Source organism: Canis lupus, chromosome 5 (genome assembly GCF_003254725.2).
Source record: "Canis lupus dingo isolate Sandy chromosome 5, ASM325472v2, whole genome shotgun sequence".
Taxonomy (NCBI): Eukaryota; Metazoa; Chordata; class Mammalia; order Carnivora; family Canidae; genus Canis; species Canis lupus.
The window spans coordinates 10,151,833-10,165,038 of NC_064247.1; the positions used below are offsets into that span (position 1 = coordinate 10,151,833).

Sequence of the window (13,206 nt, forward strand, 5' to 3'; positions counted from 1 at the left end):
CCTCTGCCTCTCCTCCCTGCTCATGCTCTCTTTCTCTTTCAAATAAATAAATAACTCTTTAAAAAGAAAACACCTAATGTGAGCAAAATACTTATTAAATCAATCAAGGGATCCCTGGGTGGCGCAGAGGTTTGGCGCCTGCCTTTGGCCCAGGGCGCGATCCTGGAGACTGGGGATCGAATCCCACGTCAGGCTCCCGGTGCATGGAGCCTGCTTCTCCCTCTGCCTGTGTCTCTGCCTCTCTCTCTCTCTATCCCTCTCTGTGTGACTATCATAGATAAATAAAAATTAAAAAAAAATAAATCAATCAAAATAGTTCTTTCAAGGCTTCCTAAATATAACTCTGACTCGGTTTCTTCTTTAATTTTATCCAAGACTTATTCTTAATTTTGAGACTCATACTTTTATTACAAAATTTCAACTGCCCAATGGGTAATGGAAAACGAGTGAAGGCTCTTAAACTAAGGAGAGACAGAGCTTAGCTTTTGAAGCTTATTCTAGCAACAGTGTAAGAGGATCACGACAGAATAAGAGGAATTATATGGAGAGATGCTAGAATAATAGGAGGTACTACAGTTGAGCAGTCTGATTCAGTTAAAATCTAAGAGGATATGTGGTGGCTGAGGGACAAGGACGGAGGTCATTGTGGACACATTGCTTAGCATGTGAGACATGTGGAATGTTTTCTGAAGGTTCAGGCCAAAGAACAACATGATTTTCAGAAATATTATTGAATTTCTTCAACATGCTCTACACTGATCTTAACCCCAAAAGCAAAGTACTAAGCAAGACAGAGGAGATGTTCGTCCTTATAGAACTTGTATAGTTTATAGGAGAACATAGGAATTAAGGGGAAAAAATGTCGGGATCCCTGGTGGCACAGCGGTTTGGCGCCTGCCTTTGGCCCAGGGCGTGATCCTGGAGACCCGGGATCGAATCCCACATCGGGCTCCCGGTGCATGGAGCCTGCTTCTCCCTCTGCCTGTGTCTCTGCCTCTCTCTCTCTCTCTCTGTAACTATCATAAATAAATAAAAAAAAATTTAAAAAAAAAAAAAGGGGAAAAAATGTCTGATGAATATTATGATGTATTCATGAGGACATAAATAATGATCACTGACATTTATTGACTATTATATGCCAGGCACTGTTCTAACCATATTACTAAAGGGAGAGAGAGAGAGAGAGAGAGAGAACAAACTGCTGATTCTCAGAGGGGAGGAATGAAATAGGTGATGGAGATTAAGGAGTGCACCTGCCATGATGAGCACCCCATGTTGTATGGAAGTGTTGAGTCACTATATTGTACACCTAAAACTAGTATTATGTTAACTAAGTGTAATTGGTATAAGAAGGATAGAAGTAAAGAGGTCCAAAATAAATGTTCAGATTAACAAGTAGCTCTTTATAAGATAACATAATAAAATGAAATATATTCTCAAATAAATAAATAAATAAATAAAAACTTTAAAAATATAAAATAAAAATTTAATTATCACACCAACCCAATGAAAGAAATTCTATTTCTATCATCCTTATTTTACAAAAATGAACCACAGAAAGAGAAATTAAGTAACCTGCCCGAGGTATTACTGTAAGAGTGGAAGTAGGCAGATAGAATTCATACACATACCCTCTAACTCCATTGACCCTATTGTTTTCTGTGATGAAAAGAAATTGATAACCCCAGTTGCTGAAATGTTGCATAAAATGATAGCAGATCAGGTAAAAATTTCCAATAGGTTATTAAAGTGTAAACTTGAGAAGGAACATATAGTATTGCAAATTTTTTTTATTATTATTTATTATTTTTTAGTTAAAAATGTTTTGCAAATTATTTTAGAGATACTTCAGGAGAGAGAACAGGTGAGTTATTCTAATACTTGAAAACTTTGAGGTCTAGAAATAAGGAAGCCTGGAGGCAGAACCCTTTCAGAAAAAAATTCCATTTAGGATATGAGGACAAAGAAGGGATAGAACAACACAGTAGATTTCCCTTCAGAGATGAAGGTAAAGGGGAGATGGGACTTTACTTTGAATCTAAGGATGTACAATCCCTAGAGAGAAGTGAAAATGAGTGAAATATTGAGTCCCTTAGGAACTAAAGACATGTCATGGCCCAAGGTACATGTCTCCTTATTCTTTTACACATAAAATCTGTTCCCTGAGGAAAACACTAAGCAAGCCTCTACCCTATTTATAACTAAGTGCATTATATCCTGAAACACATTTTAAACTATGTCCAATCAAGTAGTAAGTGTGGTAATAATAAAATCTTTATTTTTCTCTGCTTCCCAAGTAGACTTGAAGTCATAATCAGAAATTATGATCAGAAATATTTCAAGGGTATATCCGAATTTAAGTCAGGCTGAATCCTATTAGAACCAAAGCCTCAGAGCCTGAAATTGCCTTTCCAGGACCACAGGGGTAAATACCAGGGATAAGAGAACATGGAGCTTTTCTTACCTAAGGAGCGTGAGTATCTGAATTCCATTTATAATAACGCATTCTTTGTTTTGAGATGAAAGTTCAGAGCTCTGAGATATGCCACTCTCTTTCCTATTTTGTGCAGTATTGACATTCAAGTGAAGTTGGCAGGGGAATGTGTTCGAGGAAGATAAGAGGATATTCAGAGATTAGAGGGTTCAGTATCTCCACCAGTAAGTGCCCTCTTCAGGGATGGAACTCTCACTCCTGGATTTATGGCTTTTACTCTGTGACTTGGGGCAGTAACTCAGCCTCCCCTGGACTCTGGTCCCTTATTTAGGTCAGAAGCAGTGTTCTTTTTTTTTTTTTTTAAGGATTTTATTTATTTATTCATGAGAGACACAGATAGAGAGAGAGGCAGAGACACAGGCAGAGGGAGAAGCAGACTCCATGCAGGGAGCCCGATATGGGACTTGATCCTGGGTCTCCAGGATCATGCCCTGGGCTGAAAGCAGGCGCCAAACCGCTGAGCCACCCAGGCTGCCCCAGAAGCAGTGTTCTTAATTCTCACTCCATCAAGTATAATTTGCACTTGAGGCCAGCACAGGGTTGCTACGGTTTCTGCCACTTATTTTACGGGTGAGGAGAGGGTGAAGTGAATGAACAAAATGGTGAGATGTGAGAAGGATAATTCTGTCCTGGTCCCAACTTCTCTCTTCTCCATTGGTGTGTCCAGAGGTCCGTCGTTGGACCTGCCTCTCTAGGCTAAGTTTGAGATGCCCTTTGCTATATTTATCTTATAAAGGCTTTAATAAAGGGAGAGTTAGAGTCCCTTCATATCATGGTAGTGGTAAAATTCTTTGGGTCCATGTTGGGCTAGTCTCAGGCATTCCCAATATACACACTCTCTTTTGTATAAGATCTTGCAAGAAGAGTTGAGTTGTTTCTTAATGTAACTATTTTTCTGTGCAGACAGATCCCTTTAGAGAAGAATGCCTCCTGGAAATGCTTCTTTTGTGACTGAATTCATTCTGGTGGGGCTCACAGACCTACCAGATCTCCAGCTCCCCCTGTTCTGCCTGTTTCTACTCATGTATGTGGTCACTGTGCTGGGAAATTTAGGCTTGATCACTCTAATTGGGTTGAATTCACACCTCCACACCCCCATGTACTTTTTCCTCTTCAATTTGTCCTTCATAGACTTCTGTTATTCTTCTGTGTTTACACCCAAAATGCTGACTAACTTTATATCCAAGAAGAATATCATCTCCTACAGGGGGTGCATGACCCAGCTTTACTTTTTCTGTTTTTTTTGGCATTTCTGAATGCTATGTGCTGACATCCATGGCCTATGATCGCTATGTGGCCATCTGTAACCCACTTTTGTATAATGTTGCCATGTCCTCTAAAGTGTGTTCCCTCCTTATGCTTGGTTCATATTTGATGGCATTCTCAGGTGCCATGGCCCACACTGGATGCATGCTGAGACTGACCTTCTGTGATGCAAACACCATCAACCATTATTTTTGTGACATCCTCCCTCTGCTCCAGCTCTCCTGCACCAGCACGTATGTGAATGAGTTGGTGGTTTTCATTGTGGTGGGCGTCAACATCATTGTGCCCACTGTCACCATCTTTGTGTCTTATGGTTTCATCCTTTCCAGCATCCTGCGCATCAGCTCCACTGAAGGCAGGTCCAAAGCTTTCAGCACCTGCAGTTCCCACATAATTACTGTTTCTTTGTTCTTTGGATCAGGTGCATTTATGTATCTTAAACCATCTTCTGTTGGGTCTATGGATGAGGGGAAAATCTCCTCTGTCTTTTATACCAATGTGGTTCCCTTGATGAACCCGTTCATTTACAGCTTGAGAAATAAAGATGTTAAATGTTCTGTGAGAAAAACTCTGAGTAGGAGGCAGTTTTGATCATAAACAGCGTCTCTAGTTAGTCAAAAGACAGGGAGCTTCTGTTTTTAATTACGGTAATTTCATTGGCAACCTTCTTATCCCATTTCTTTCTTATCATGTTGAAGGAAAGGAGAATCTTCTCTCTATAATTTATTTTTACTTTTTTTTCCCCAACAACATCATATTTTTACTTTTTGTAGAGTAGGCTTCTTTCTTCTCCATTTGCACACTTTCTTCTCCCCTTTTTTCAGTTAGTAATAATATTAAGAAATAAGCTTATTATCTATTTTTTTTCTTTATCATAGTGAACTTTTATTTTTCTTTCTGGAATATGTTTATTGCATGGATTGGAAAGTAAAGCTCAGAGTAGCTAGTGACTTACAGCTGTCTGTCTTCTGAATGAAAAGTATAGACTAAAGTCTCAGCCTTCTGGTTTCAAATCTACTACTCTGTAGTGTACTTTGCTTCTACTTTATTCTATTACTTTTTGTTTCCATAAGCATGGAAAACAAGAAAGCATTTCTGATTTCAAAACTGACTCCGCTTTGTTCCAGGATGATACATGAATTTCTCTCAGGATGGGTATTGCTTTCGATTGTTTATTTGTTTAGGAAAACATTCTGATGTTTTTCTTTTTTTCCCCTTGGAAAAGGGGAAGCTCCGCTGGCAAGTACAGTTCAGAAAGGACTGGCTCAAATGAAATGTTACTTTTTCAAAATTAAAATAAAATGAACTTGATGATAGGAATTAAGAAATATACTTGTGATGAACACCAGGTGATGTATGGAATAGTTAAATCACTATATTGTACACCTGACACTAATAATTATGCTGTATATTAACTAACTGGAATATAAATAAATAAATAAATAAATAAATAAATAAATAAATAAATTTAAAAAATAAAATGAATTTGGAATGTTCATGCATACTTGTAATTCACCGAGCAAGACAGAGGAGAGAAAGGATCTCAGAACATATAATTAGGCCATGGCTCAACAAGACACATGGCCAATAAATAAAAGGTCTCGGTGTACAGAATGGTCATGGAGGATTTAGAAACCACATTTCAATCTCAGTTTTAATCCTGCTCTATACTGTGCTGTAAAAATATAGTCTATAAAGCTTTCATAAAATTTATAATGTACAGTGAGCATACAGCAGTAGTGTTTGGTGGAATGAAGGGTAAAAGCGGTAGTCACATTTGTGGGACCAGGTAGATAGAGGTCATTTCAAAAGATAAAGCAGTAAGTAGTAATTAATACTCAAGTTAGGAAGAAGGAATCTGGAAAGCAAAATGATATGTGGTAAAAGTCCCTTCTTATGATTCTCCATGTCTTCCTGGAAGGCCCTAGAAATATGAGGATCACAGGATTTCTCAAGTTATTTGATATTAAAAAAACAAAAAAAAAAGTTAACCTCCCTAGGACTTGAGGACATAAAAAAAAGAACTAAGTCACTCCTGTTTTTTGTTGACTTCTAGATGCTACTTCTTATGAATTTAAGATATAATACCCTCAAGTTGTGATTAGGGAAGCAACAATAATTTCAAAGAAACTTTTGGTGAATAAATTAAATTATGACAATGTCTTTTCTGTTATAGGATGTTGTTTTTCTTTGGAGAAAAGAGGCCAAAAATTTTTATTCTAAAAATCCTTGATCTAAACTAAGCGACAATGTCAACATTTTGTAAGATAACTAATAATATTTACAATTTTACTTGCTTTCTAATATCCACTTAAGATGTAGATGTCATGAGGGATGCCTGGGTAGCTCAGTGGTTGAGCATCTGCCTTTGGCTCAGGCCATGATCCTGGAGTCCAGGGATCAAGTCCCACATTGAGCTCCCCTCAGGGAGCCTGTTTCTCCCTCTGCCTGTGTCTCTGCCTCTCTCTATGTGGCTCTCTTGAATAAATAAATTAAAATCTTAAAAAAAAGTTGTAGATGTTGTGAAAGTTGGCAAGACTGGTATGTTTGCTTGTTGTAGATGTTTGGCATTGCTAAACTTACGCTTTGCATGACTTCTCATACCACATCTCCTTACTCCATTATTAATATGCTTTTCATCTAAGTTTTATTTATATAAAATGGTTGATCTAAGTTGGTGTTTTATTTCATTCTTTTTTTAAGATTTATTTATTGTTCTCTCTCTCTCTCTCTCTTTTTTTTCGAGAGAGAGAGGGAGGAGGAGGGGCAGAGGAAGAGAGGGAGACAGAGAATACCAAGTAGGTATCAAGCCCAGCATGGAACTCCAAGAAGGGCTCAATCTCACGATCCTGAGATCATGACCTGAGCTGAAATCAAGAGTTGCATGTGCAACCAACTGAGACACCCAAGCACCTTACTGTCCCTTTTGATAAAATTGTTTTCCTTATTGAGACTGAAGTGCATCTACATAAGTAAATAATATTTGTGCTATTTTTGGGACCTCTGTAGATATTGCAGAGTTGCATCCATTCTGTTATATATTTAATCACTATTTGAGGTGGCCCCAAGAAAGTGTTAAACCTGGTCACTAAACTTTCATTCAAGAGGACTGAAAATACAAATTAAATCTGTTGCATTTAGAGAAGGTAAAATTTCTTTCAAATTAGTGTCCATTTTCTTAGATTATTTTTGAAAAAAGTAACTACCAAAAGTTTAAATAAAACTTGTAAAATCTATTTTGGCAAAGTTTAAAAGAAAGAGACTTAGGGGGGCCTGAGTGTCTCGGTTGGTTAAATGTCTGCCTTCGGATCAGGTCATGATCCTGGGGTCCTGAGATCAAGCCCCCATCAGGCTCCCTGCTCAGCTGGGAGTCTGCTTTTCCCTCTCTCTTTGCCCTCCTCCACCCCCACTCATTCTCTGTCTTTCTCAAATGAATGAATAAAATCTTAAAAAAATAAATAAATAAAGTGACTTAACTGTAACTTTTAGTTAGAAATCAAGCTCCCTGTGTCTATTTGGACTTCTCTCAAAGGAAGGGAATCAAGTCAGGGTGTTTTACACATAAAATGTAGAGTTTTCCTTAACAATTCTTGCTTTTTTGAGTTATCTGAATGGCACTAATGAAATAATGAAAGTATGTATGACTGTGTTGAAATTGGACAGCTGAGCATTAAACAGGTAAGCCACGAGATTCACCTGTGCCTGTGAACTAAGAGCTGTTTCTAAGTCAGTGTGAACACTTCGAGTTTCAATGCCTAACAGAACACGGTCCTCTTAGTTAAAGAAAGTTCCCTGATTACATCCTGATTTTGGTTAATCGACACTTTCTCTAAGTAAGCTGTCGTTGCTGTTTAGGATTAAATTTGGAATGATCAGTGTGCACAGTAGTTAAGGACTGTTAAAAAAAAAAAGTAAAGAGGGTTTTGAGTTCCATGTTCCCTTAATTTCTGAACCCCAAATTTTTAGATCTCCATCATCAACTTCTCTTTATACTGCCTTCCTATACACATACACACACACACAGTCTTCAGGTCTTGTGTTTTATGATTACTATGTAACAACTACAGCATGAGATGCAACCCACTTTTAAAAAAAGTTTTAATTTAAATTCCAGTTAATTAACATACAATGTAATATTGGTTTCAGGTTCATAATATAGTGATTCAACACTTTCATACAACACCCAGTGCTCATCACAACCAGTGCACACCCTAATCCCCATCATCTATTAATCCATCCCCCCCACCTACCTCCCCTCGGATAACTTTCAGTTAATGTGTTGTTAGATTCGGGTTGCTAGTATTTTACTGAGAATTTTGTATCTATGTTCATCAGGGATATTGGCCTGTAGTTCTCTTTTCTCTCTCTCTCTTTTTTAAGCGGTGTCTTTATCTGGTTTTGGTATCAAGGTAATGCTGGACTCATAGAATAAATTTGGAAGTTTCCCTTCTTTTTTTATATTTTGGAATAGTTTAAGAATAGGTAGTGGGGCACCTGGTGGCTTGGTCAGTTAAGTGTCTGGCCTCGTCTCAGGTCATGATCTCAGGGTCTTGGGATCAAGTCCTGCATCAGGCTTTCTGCTCAGTGGGGAGTCTGCTTCTCCTTCTCCTTCTGCTTCTCCCTCTGCTTGTGCTCTTTCTCTCTCTCACATAAGGAAATAAAATCTGAAGAAGAAAGAGAAGGAGAAGGAGAAGGAGAAGGAGAACTCTAAAAGTTTGGTAGAATTCGCCTATGAAGTCCTCCAGTCCTAGACTTTTTTCATTGAGAATTTTTTGATTACTGATTCAATTTCTTTGCTGGTTTTTGGTCTACTCAAATTTTCTATTTCTTCCTGTTTCAGTTTGGGTAGTTTATATGTTTCTAGGAATTTATCTGTTTCTCCTAGGTTATCCAATTTGTTGAATAAAATTTTTCATATTCCTTTATACTCCTTTGTATTTTCATGATGTGGTTATTTCTCTTCTCTTGTTTGTTATTTCATTCACTTGAGCCCTTTCTTTTTTTTTCTTTATAAGCCTGGCTATAGGTTTATCAATTTTATTTTTTCAAAGAACCAACTCTTGGTCTCATTGATCTATTGGTGGTTTTTTCCTTTTTTTTTTTTTAATCACACTTCTTTCTGCTCTAATCTTTATTATTTATTTCCTTCTGCTGGTTTTAGGTTTTTGGGTTTTTTTTTTTAAAGATTTTTATTTATTTATTCATGAGAGACACAGAGAGAGAGGCAGAGACACAGGCAGAGGGAGAAGCAGGCTCCTTCTAGGGAGCCTGATGCGGGACTTGATCCCAGGACCCCGGGATCACACCCTGAGCCAAAGACAGATGCTCAACTACTGAGCCACCCAGGTGCTCCTGGCTTTAGGTTTTATTTATTATTTTTCTAGCTCCTTTAAGGTATAAGATTAGGTTGTTTACTTGAGATTTTTTTTGCTTTTTCCTATATTGCTATACACTCCCCTCTTATGACCACTTTTGCTTCATCCCCAAAATTTTGGACCATGGTGTTTTCATTTTCATTCATTTCCATCCATTTTTTATTTATTTTTTATTTCCTGGTTGACCCATTCATTGTTTAGTAGGATGTTCTTTAACCTACATGTATTTGTGGTCTTTCCAGATTTTTTTCTTGTGGTGGACTTCTAGTTTCATAGCATTGTTGTTAGGACGGATGCATGGTATGACTTTAATCTTCTTGAATTTATTGAGAATTGTTTTGTAGGCTAATATGTGATCTATTCTGGAGAATGTTCTGTGTGGTCTAGAAAAGAATATGCATTCTGGTGTTGGAGAATGGAATATCCTCAATATGTATGTTAAGTCCATCTGGTCCAATGTATCATTTAAGGCCACTGTTCCCTTGTTGACTTTCAGTTTAAATGATCTGTTCATTAATGTAATTGGGGAGGGGGAGTAGTTTTATACATTGCTTGCAGAGATATGAATTATTATAGTATTTGGGAAAAAACATATGAAATTAATTAAAAGAATATTATGGGAATCTTTCCCACTGAAATAAAAGTATTGTATATCAAAATGTATGCACAATCATGACTATTTTATCATTGCTTTTGGTGATAAAAATGGAAAAATTATAGAATTCTATCAATGTGGTATTGTTGTTAAAGTTATGACATGTCCAAACATAGAATTTTGGGAGATTTTAGTGAAATATTATTAAATGACAAAAGCAAAAGGTAAAAAAAATATGTAGTTTTGGGCAGCTCGGGTGGCTCAGTGGTTTAGCGCCACCTTCATTCCAGGGCGTGATCCTGGAGATTCCGGATCGAGTCCCATGTCAGGCTCCTTGCATGGAGTCTGCTTCTCCCTCTGCCTGTGTCTCTGTCTCTCTCTGTCTCTCTCTCTCTGTCTCTGTGTCTCTCATAAATAAATTTTTAAAAATATGTAGTTTGTAGTCAATTGGAAAGCCCTTATAAATCTATTTGGTTATATCAGCATTTAGGAAAATAAGGAATGATGTTATAAGTTGTAAACATAAATGACTGGGCATGATGGATGAAGGGGAGCTAAAACAGGAAAGAGAGTGCCAAGAAAAAGGAACAGAAGGCAATGGTGTCTAAAAGATACAAACCATTAATCATATGATCAAGTATGCCATGATGTTAACAATATATATGTGTGGAAGGATATGTATGTACATGTATTATTTTTATAGGTATTTAAAATATAATTAGCTATGTGTTAGCATTTGTCTCTAACAGCCAAAGAGGCACTATGAGAGAGAAAAAAGATCTCTACCTCATTTATTCCAGAAGAATATGCAATTTTGAGTAGAATATGAGCTTCCAAAGACATCAAGATATAAGCATCTTCATCCATGTACAGTTTTATACACCTGCCCTTCCCAAAGGGTTTAAACTATGGAGTCTCCTGGGAAAGTCCCTGTATCAAACCCCTGAGACCTCCAAGCTCAGAATAAGATCATATACATGATGCTCTCTGTTATTATGTTGAAAATCAAGAGAGCTGTTAATATTCTTTTATTTATTTTTGTAGTTTAATGATCACCTCTGGGTAAAATCATTATTAAAAATAATGATCTTTGTCTGAATGAGTCTCAGAGCAAGTTGAAGACTGAGATTATAAATGCTCTGAGCCCTCCACACAAATGGAAGTCAAAGTATTTGGTTGGGCTCTATTGCCCTCCATAGCAGCAGAACTTTCTTTTTGGAGATCAGTGCTGGAGAGAAAACCACAAGGTAGCTGTGATGCCACTAGGGAAAGAAGAGTGAGCATTGAACCCTTATGTTTTTATGTTTTTCAAAACCCAGAGCTATGGAAAGTAATAAACTATTCTGCTATTACCAGCTCTGGCCCTGGGCACAGCTGATCACAGGATCTGCATAGGAAGAAAGTAGAGATTAGATATAGTGCTGAGCTAATGGGGTTTGCAGAAGGATTGTCTCCAATCTTTTCTGCCCCTTAGAGAATTTCCTATGAAGGAGACCCAGCTTCCATTCCTGACTTAATGACTTTTCTTACTGTGTGTGCTTGGGAAACCAGAGTCTCTGCACTCATGATCTCCTACACAGTGTCCGATCTGGATCTGTGGCCAGCACAGGTAGCCAGTGTGTGCTGATTAAAGATCAAAAGTACAAACTGGAGTAAATGAAGGAATAAAAAATACAAGTGACAAACTAAAGCAGAGAAAAGACAAATTTCTGCGCTTCTTCCCCTCTTGAAATAATTCTCCCATTGTTACTTGAAAGTATGTTGATGCCTCCCAGATACTTGTCTTCCTTGTATGAGCAGAGCCAGATCCAGCTTTCTGTAAAACAGCTAAACTTCAGCAGAGTCTTTTGGCTTTTTGGCTCCGGATTGGACTGGGCATGGGATTGCATAGGAAATATGGATTCTTTCTCAATGTGATTCTACTCTCCTATCTTTCAGATCCTACTGGAAGAGCATGGATATGGGAAACAGTTCCTTAGTCACTGAGTTTATCCTTGTGGGTTTAACCAAATATTCAGAGATTCAGCTGCCCCTGTTCTTCCTTTTCCTAGGAATCTACATTGTCACTGTGACAGGAAACCTGGGCTTGGTTGCTCTAATTGGACTGAATTCTCACCTTCACACCCCCATGTACTATTTCCTCTTTAATTTATCATTTATTGATCTCTGTTATTCTTCCGTCATCACCCCAAAACTGTTGGTAAACTTTGTGTCAAAGCTGAACACCATCTCTTACGCAGGATGCATGACGCAGCTCTTTTTCTACTGCTTCTTTGTTAGCGCAGAGTGCTATGTGTTGACAGTAATGGCCTATGATCGCTATGTGGCCATTTGCAAGCCCCTGCTCTACACAGTCACCATGTCCCCGCAGGTCTGTTCTCTGCTGGCTATGATTGTATATATGGGGGCATTTATTGGTGCCTGGGCCCATACAGGATGCATGCTGAGGTTGACCTTCTGTGATGCCAACAGCATCAATCACTACATGTGTGACATCCTCCCCCTCCTGGAGCTCTCCTGCACAAACACTCACCTCAATGAACTGGTGGTTCTCATTGTTGTGGGCTTTGATGTTGGTGTGCCCAGCCTCACTATCATTGTCTCCTACACTTTCATCCTTGCCAGCATCCTCCATATCCGTTCCACGGAAGGAAGGTCCAAAGCCTTCAGCACTTGTAGCTCACATATAATTGTTGTTTCTGTTTTCTTTGGGTCAGGGGCATTCATGTATCTTCATCCTTCTTCTGTTTTGTCCATGGACCAGGGGAAAGTGTCCACGGTTTTCTATACCATTGTGGTGCCTATGCTCAATCCTCTGATCTACAGCCTCAGGAATAAGGAGGTTAAGGTTGCCCTGAAAAAAAGCTTGAATAGAAAAACATTTTCCTGAGCTGGAATAGTATTAATTATTATAAGAGAACGAACATGGCTTTCTTTTAAAATTGTTTTTGTTCCTTTATAGAGGTTTTTTTGTGTTGAAAGAAATTAAGTATAATAGAAAGAGTGTTGGACATGGAATTTGAAGGCCCAGGGTGAAAACTCTGCAAAATGGGGGGCATCATATTACTTTATAGTGTTATTGGGATGAATAAATTAATGCAAATAGATGTTTGTAGAATAGTATTGGGGGCCCAATACTATGTTCTCTCCTCTCTTCCTACTTATTCAACCTCCCTCTTTCTTTCTTCCCATTGTTTTCCTCTTATCCCATAGAGAGAACATTCACAGACTGTCTTATCTTCCTGCGATCTCTGTCATCATGAATGGCACTATCTTCTACTCAACTGCTCAGACTCCGAACTGGTGTCTTCCTTGATTCCTCTCTCTTTGCTTGTCCTCTATATCCAATTTATTAAGTACTGACAATTCTTGTTCTCCTCATGACACTATCATTTATCATCTGAAAACTGGCCTCCTGACAAGTCACTTCCTCTCTTGTCTTTATCCCTTGAAATCTGTTCTCTGCACTGCAACCA

At 38.1% G+C, this 13,206-nt stretch overlaps 2 protein-coding genes across 2 annotated transcripts; both read left to right on the forward strand.

The window, feature by feature from the left end:
• The first annotated feature begins 3,417 nt into the window (after positions 1–3,417).
• LOC112671499 (olfactory receptor 145-like) lies at positions 3,418–4,351 on the forward strand. The gene is given in 2 exon segments (XM_049109821.1): positions 3,418–3,732; positions 3,734–4,351. Coding segments are annotated over 2 exon segments (933 nt in total).
• Positions 4,352–11,684: 7,333 nt separating this feature from the next.
• LOC112671498 (olfactory receptor 145-like) lies at positions 11,685–12,620 on the forward strand. The gene has a single exon (XM_025465771.3). The coding sequence runs from the start codon at positions 11,685–11,687 to the stop codon at positions 12,618–12,620; it is 936 nt and encodes a 311-aa protein (XP_025321556.3).
• The last annotated feature ends 586 nt before the right edge of the window (positions 12,621–13,206 follow it).

What these genes read in the sequence shown, in the direction of transcription:
- LOC112671498 (XM_025465771.3), top strand. Translation starts at nt 11,685, where the DNA reads ATGGATATGGGAAACAGTTCCTTAGTCACTGAGTTTATCCTTGTGGGT.